This window comes from Metopolophium dirhodum, chromosome 1 (assembly GCF_019925205.1).
Source record: "Metopolophium dirhodum isolate CAU chromosome 1, ASM1992520v1, whole genome shotgun sequence".
NCBI lineage: Eukaryota > Metazoa > Arthropoda > Insecta > Hemiptera > Aphididae > Metopolophium > Metopolophium dirhodum.
The window spans coordinates 45,944,016-45,952,329 of NC_083560.1; the positions used below are offsets into that span (position 1 = coordinate 45,944,016).

An 8,314-nucleotide genomic window follows, 5' to 3' on the forward strand; every position below is an offset into this window, starting at 1 on the left:
CTGCGTAACTACGTGTAAAAAAAACGGCCGCATAAAAGATTTGATATCGTTTTGTAGCTAAGTTTTTAACAATATTTGTAATTAAATTCAACACAACTTCCTAATATACATTTTTGATTCATTTTAAAATATTAACCATTTGTAAATACATTTAAATTAATAGGTAGTTTTAATTCAGTTAAAATCAGCAAATGTCAAACACCTTACCGACGTTGAGTACCTACTTAAATTGCAAATAAACGTTATTATGAGTGTGAGAATGATCTGATCTGATCTGATCAGTATAAACTAATTATTTTATATTATTCTTGGTAAAATCAATTACTATAATAGCAATAATATCATATGATATATAGTAGTAATATAGAATTATAAGCCAAATGATTGTTATCACTAAGAATTGTTGTTCGTAGACGACTGATATATATATATAGGTATACTTGACTGTATATGTATATTATTAGTATTATAGTTTTAGTTATTATCAATGCACCTATCAATTTAGTATTTACTACAGCTATGTTATTAATATATAAATTGAGCTTTGTTCTTAAAAATAATTTGTTTTTCACTTGAACAATGTTCCATAGTACCTATTCATTTTTGATTCGTTTAAAAATATTAAGTAAATTATTTTGTAAATACATTTAAAACAATAGGAAGTTTTAATTCAGTAAAAACACACACCATAAATCCTAAAACACTAGTTATTACCATTAGTTTTTTTGTATAAGGTTTATTGTTTTGTGGTGTTGTTAGTATAAATTACAACCAAAGTAATTATAAGACGTCGGTGGTGTTTTATGTTTTGCGATGTATATTAATTTATGTTGGTTTGTATAACTTTTACAAGGCCAACCAATGGGTAATAACTATTTTTAAATAGTACACAACAGGTAAAAACCGGAAATTTTCGAACCGAAAACCGATAACCGCTTTTAGTTTTGGAATGCTGCAAGCGATTATTGGTTATCGGTAATCGAGAAAATATCTAAACATTAACATCAAAGCAGTTACCTCTTACCTCGTATTTTTAATCACGGTTTTATAACCAAAACCTATTCCCGACCAACATAATAAACGGTGGTATTTAATACTTGAATTATTTCATGATTATATTAAAGTTGAATTTAATTTTCGAGCTATTTTTAAATTTTATTCACCAATTAATTGCCGTCAAGTATTACTTATCTGTTGAGAATATCATATGTATATTATAAATACCGTCATAAACGTCGTCGTCGTCGCGTGCTGATCTTGTTATAGTACTTACAGAGACATGTATTTAGAAGTTATAGAATGCTTACACCAAGTGAATAGATCAATTTGTGGTTATATCAAAATTCGCTGAAATCATTGTTACTATATACGGATATTTATTGTTTCCTAGAGATTATGTTAATGATTCTTATTTGGTTGTTTCTTTCATATTCTTTCTGGTAGTTATTATAAATAAAACAGTATTTATAATAATGCATAAACATTTATTTGGAATAAATTATATGGTAATTATTATTCTTATTTAAAGATAATAGTTTATAAATAATGAAAGAGTCTTTTAAAGGATATTCTTATTTTGTATTACGAATGCGCAGGATTCAGACTTATCTAGATAAATTTATTTATCTAGATAATTATTTGATCATCTTTTATCTTATCTAGATAAATAGTTACAAGTTATCTATGCATTCATCATAGGTAAATTTTTTACTTTTTTAAATAAATTCATCTAGATACATTTTTTATTGATAATAATCGCGAAATTGTACAAACCCATTTTTAAATATTTATACAGATTCTCAAACAAAGTTTATGGTTTATAAGTAATGTAATTATTTTTATTTACATCATTATTATTATTAGGTTTCTAGTGCCCAACTAAAATATACCTAAATTTTAACCATTTAAAAATAATTGTATCTTTTTTTATCTAGATAAAAAAGTATTTATCTTTATCTTTATCTAGATAAATATGAGTTTAGGTATGTTTTATATATATCTAGATAAATTTGAGTTTCATTATCTTTATCTTTATCTAGTAGATACTTGTCTAATCCGAACACTGCGAGTACGTATTCGAATACATTTACAACAAATATATTCTGAATACTTTTAACAAAATATAGTCTGAATACATATAATACGAATACACGAAAAAATATTTGTATACTAATAGAATATATATTTTTCCCTGCTAATATATTTCAGGTTGGGAATGGTGAATCAATTGTATTTTATTCAAGGAAAAAAACTATTTTTTATAGCTAAAAATAATGTGGTTTTTAATAATAAAAATTGTTTTTGTCACAATTATAATCTATTTTAAAGTTTTAAGAATAAAAATATTCAGAATATTTATTTTTTTCAAATAATTAAAATGTTTTTTTCTAATACAGATAATATTCTTGTATGGTTATATAATAATTTATTCCATTGAGGGTACTGTATACTATTTGTTTTTTTATACGTATGTCAGATGGATAAAACACAATCCGCTTACTATATATCACCTTAATTTAGGTAATTTTAATGTTTTTAAATACTTTAAAGTGGATGGTCTAAATAATAAATGAACAAATTCCGAAAAGAAGATCTTGCTTAAGTACCTATAGAGACATGTATTTAGAAGTTATTGAATGCTTACACCAAGTCAATAGATCAATATATGGTTTCCCAGCCATTGTGGTTTTCATTGCATCAAATGTCGCTGAAATCATTGTAATTATATACGGATATTTATTGTTTCCTAGAGATTATATTAATGATTCTTATTTGGTTGTTTCTTTCATATGGACAACCATATTGACGAGAAAGTCAATGTTCGTCAGTGTTTTCTAACGTAGAAAGGCGACATTATTTTCACCGGAGGGCCAATTTCCAATTTTGCGCTGCCAAGTTCACGTCAGCAGCGCAAATGTTTGTTGGCACATGTTTTTTGTGCTAATTAATTTTTATAAAATAAAATTTTTTTTTTAAAGAACTGAGTATAAAACAAAAAGTTAAATAGAAGTAAAATATTTAAATAACTCTGTGAATATATATTAAAAAATGTAATTTCAGAAAAAAATTTAAATAATTTTTTACTTATAAAATAAAAAAATTAAATAAAGAAAAATTTTTAAATAACTCTTTGAGTATAAAAACAAAAATTAAATTAAATTTAAATATTTAAATAACTCTGTGTATATTATAAAAAATGTAATAATAGGAAAATATTTAAAAATTTTATTTTAAATACAAAACAAAAAAATTAAATAAAAAAATACTTTAAACTTGAAACATCTCAATTATTCAGATTCCCAGTAGGTTTATTCGGTAAACTTGTGCTACTGCATGCATAAGGAAAAACATACTAGTTATTATGGATAATCATTGCAATGTACATCTCTCCAAATCAAAAAATGGATGACATCATTCATATTATGAAAAGATCTTTTTATTTTAATTAACATTGTTTTATATATATTATTAAAAAGTTTTGTTAGAATTTTATTCTTTTTTATTAACAAAAAAATAAAATATTTAATATAATATGTCAATATTATTTGAAAATATAGTCACATAAAAATAATAATTGTTTTATTATAAAGTAAAAATGATAAATATTTCACTTTTATTTAATTTTTTATTATGTACTCAAGAAGTTATTTAAATAATTTCTTAATAGAATAAATGAATAAAAAAAACACAATAATTGCCAAAGCTTATAAAGCTATTAAGCACGAAAGTACATTTGATGTATTCTTGTCCGAATAACTTATGGCCACCAACAATAAATAAATTCTAATTAGTAATTTCTACTAATTATTTCTCTTATAACCCATAGAAACCATTTATAAACAACAATTTCCATTGTAAATCTCAAAATCCCTGTCTGAGCACCTACCCGGGTTGGGATTAATGGGTCCAATTGTGAGTCCAAACCATTCAAGGACCCACTTAAGCACACACAACAAATTTCATTCAAATCGGTCCAGCCGTTTAGGAGGAGTTCAGTGACATACACCCGTACAGTAGAATTATATATAATATAAAGATCAATAAAAATGTCGTGCCACAGTGTTTGTTATTGAATCCCTCCGAAACAGCTTGACCGAAACCAAATAATGTTCTAATTATTAATAGGTAGTTGTATAAATATCTAATGAAATGGATCATGTACGATAGAGAAATTCGGAATAAATCAGACTTAATGGAATACTTTCGTTTATTATATATATTATTTATTATTTATTATTTAAATTAATATCAGATATTCGTAAAGCAAATACAGAAAAAATACAATATTTTTAAATGGTTCTTTTAAAATTGATATCGATAAATAATTGTTCACATACTCAAAAAACGTTAAAAGTAATACAATAATCCTCATAGGTTGTTATTACATCAATTTAAAAAAATTAAATAATCCATAATATTTTTTATGAGCATCTGACGTTCAAATTTTGACATAATCACGATAATTAGCCAATTAATTAGTCGTTAGAACTTTTAACCAACTAGTCAATTAGTTAATTAGTACCTATAAAATATTGTTCATGGAAACTTGAAACTTATTAAATATATTATTATATTTTATACACACAATGACATTGTCGAATATAACATTTTCGCAATAGATAAATTCAACCTATTTGTATTACTATCAGTAAACTTTATAGCAATTCAAACATAAAATACACTTATTAATATAGACTGACAGACAGCATTCGCAAAGCAATATTTTTATTATACAAGTGATACAAATAGGTATACGTATAGTAAACACTTTCCAAAACATTCTAAATGTTATTGTGTCGGTGTTCAATAAAAACAAATATTAATTTAACATAGTACACACAGTGGCGTATACATAACTTTTGTATGGGGGGGGATCAGTTGCAAACAAATTATTATGGAACAAAAATACCTAAACCTAGGTATGTGCACATTTAAATACCTAATAAATGATAAAACATATATATATTCAATACATTTTATTTTAAATTCTACAAGTAGTTATATGTAGTTATGACTTGTTCGTACAACTGACATAATATTTGTGGTTGATTTTTGTTTTTAGATAATAATAATATTTATTATTTAAGCTATTTTTAGCTATTTTTATATTTCTTTTTCTAATGTGTAGGAAAATGTATTATTATACGCACGGACATGCGGGCGTCGTCTCCGCCGCGTTGATATCGGTGACGGTGGCGACTGGCGACGGCCCGTGGCTGGTCTGCCACATATTATTATCTTATAATAATTTATTATACTTGTATATATAATATACATATTATCAAATATCACATAATACGATTATATGAATATGAAATAAATATATGATTACTGATTAATATTAAGTAAATTATTTTTAATTAATTGTTGAATGTGTTAAAATAAAAATTTACAAAAAATCCTTGCCATTTTTTTTCCTTGTAATTTCCTTACATTAAGTCATTAAGAACACTATTTTATAAAATTTAAAAAAAGGCCTATTGGGGGGGGATCTGACCCCCACATCCCCCCCCCCCTGTATACGCCCCTGAGTACACAGTTATAATAATAAATGTACTTATCAAGTATTTACTACAATTTTTGTTATTAATAAGTACTTTACTTAGAATACTCCTTACATTTTATAATATATATCTTGAAACATTCACTATTAATAATAATATTTGTTTTTCACTTCAACGATTTTTCCAAGTATTTATTTTAAAATATAATGCGAATCCATTTTTAAATAAATTTAAAATATTAGTTAGTTTTAATTCAGTAATAATTCACAAAGGCCACACACCATAAATCCTAAAACACTAGTTATAACCATCAGTATTTTTGTAATAAAGTTGAAAAAATATTATTATGAGTGTGAGATTAGTATTAAATAATTTTAACAAAGGTTTTTTGATTTTTGGTGGTGGTAGTATAAATTACAACCACAGCAATTATAAAACGTCGGTGGTGTTTTATGTTTTGCGATGTATATTAATTTATGTTGGTTTGTATCACTTTTACAAGGCCAACCTATGGGAAATAACTATATTTAAATTTATTTTATTAGTTTCGAATGGTAATACATAAATGATAGGCACATTGAAAATATCCATAATTTTTAATTTAATTTGGTCGACAGATTTGTATTTCATACAACATTCAGTCAAATGAAACAATAGTAGTATATTATATCATAAATTCATAACCTATAAGCTCTTATGACAATAATATTATACTCTTTATAAATTCTTAAAGTATAATTATACAAATATTACTTGATACACGAATAAATAAATGAATAGTTCAGTGATATAATATAAATACATACCTGTTATATAATGTGATCTAATTATCGTGTAATTTGTTTTTAATTTTTTATTTTACAGACCATAAAAGCTCATCCGGAAATTTATGAATTAACGTCTTTAATATGTCTCTGCTGTTATGAAATAACTTTTATTGGAACATTCTTCTTTTGTATTTGGCGCATATTTTTCGATTATCCACTATCCATGGTATTGACTGAACTTGAATCAATTCACGAAAAATTGATACGTCTGAATGTAAAACTGCTGATGAAAATAACATATATGAATTGGATTCCTATAGTTATAATGATTGTAAATGTGATGGCAGGGATTATAGCTACAACTATATGGATAATAATGCATACACATTTACTTGAAATAAAAGAAATGGTAATTATTCATATTTAAAGATATTTTATAAGTTCATAAATATTCAGTTTATTAATGAATACTTTTATTTTATATTTGAAACACATATTCGAATAAATAAGTATTGGGATATGCCGAATACGTATTCGAATATATTTAAAACAAATATGTTGTGAATATATTTAAAAAAATGAAGATACTTGTTTTAACTATTTTTTAAACCTAATTATAGTGCTAAATATTTAATAGAAAATAAGAACTTTTTTAAAGTTTCATTACAAGTATTTTTTATGAATAAGAAAATAGAAAAAAAATATTCAGAAACCGCATTCGAATAAAAAAAAAATTGTTTTTTCTACAACACAGACAATTTCCTTGTATAGTAATAGATCAATTTATTCCATTGAGGAAACTTTATACTTTTTATTTTGTAATACATTTGTATAATGGTCAATGGACGAGCGGCTTTCTAGTTATCACTTATTTTTAGGTCATGATAATGGTTTTAAAAACTTGCCAATGCTTTGTTCTTTTTGAATATATACTACTAATAACATACATAAAGTGGATGGTCTACATGATAAATGAAAAAATTCCGGAAAGACGATCTTGTTTAAGTACCTACAGAGACATGTATTTGGAAGTTACAGAATGCTTACATCAAGTCAATAGATCAATATATGGTGTGCCGGCCATTGTTGTTTTTATTGCAACAAATGTTGCTGAAATTATTCTTGCCATATATAACAATTTATTATTCCCTAGAGACTATGACAATAATACTTTTTCGGTAGTTACTTTCATATGGATGTTGACGAGAACAGTCAATATTCTAACCTTATACACGATTGGTGACTCTACGGAAAAAGAGGTGTTTATATTATATTATATTATATTATATATTAATTGAATTTATTGTAGATTTAATTAGCTTTTTTAAATTATTTTCTATCAACTATTAATACATAATAACTTTTGTGATAAAAAAACGAATAAATATTAAATTTCTCCATAGATACCAATAATAAGTTATTAAGATTTTCGATTTATTTCGAATTTAACTTTTGTATTATCAGGTAAATCGGATGAGTTTTGTCTTACATCAACGATCCTTAATAGAAAGAAACCCTAGAATTAAACGTCAGGTATATTATATTATATATAACTATTATAAATATTAACTACATGTGATTCATATTACATAAATGTTTGAATAGGAATAATTGTTTTTATTTTTATTTATATCAAGTTTTTTTCACTACGCAGATTACACGAACACTACTATTTTGAGCTGTATGGAATGTTTCATATTAATATAAGACAACTATTTAGTTTATTAAACAAAGCAATTGGTTATTTAGTAATACAAATTTTGTTCAAATTGAATAAATAATAAATATATGTATATATAGTCAAATGGTATAAGAGCCGATTTATTTATCATAAAGCACTACCATTATAATATAAAGGTCACCTTAAATCTTAGCGATATTGCAAGTGTTAATTTGTGAAATAATTAATTAATAAATTTCCATTTCCTTTCATATTTTTTGTTTTTTTTGAAAATTTTTTATTGCATATTTAGTGATATTTAAGATTATATTATAGTGCATATAAATTATGCTAGTTCAAGTGCTAAAAACTCCCAAACTTGG

The 8,314-nt window shown here is 24.6% G+C and overlaps 1 protein-coding gene across 1 annotated transcript; it reads left to right on the forward strand.

Annotated features, from left to right (window-relative positions):
- The first annotated feature begins 2,616 nt into the window (after positions 1 to 2,616).
- LOC132939505 (uncharacterized) lies at positions 2,617 to 8,052 on the forward strand. The gene is made up of 5 exons (XM_061006706.1): positions 2,617 to 2,718; positions 6,369 to 6,680; positions 7,150 to 7,530; positions 7,736 to 7,804; positions 7,903 to 8,052. The coding sequence occupies exons 1-5, from the start codon at positions 2,617 to 2,619 to the stop codon at positions 8,050 to 8,052; spliced, it is 1,014 nt and encodes a 337-aa protein (XP_060862689.1).
- The last annotated feature ends 262 nt before the right edge of the window (positions 8,053 to 8,314 follow it).

Coding starts and splice junctions, on each gene's coding strand:
- LOC132939505 (XM_061006706.1), top strand. CDS start 2,617: ATGTATTTAGAAGTTATTGAATGCTTACACCAAGTCAATAGATCAATA. Junction 6,681..7,149: donor TACTTGAAATAAAAGAAATG/GTAATTATTCAT, acceptor ACTTATTTTTAG/GTCATGATAATGGTTTTAAA. Junction 7,805..7,902: donor ACCCTAGAATTAAACGTCAG/GTATATTATATT, acceptor ATTTTTATTTAT/ATCAAGTTTTTTTCACTACG.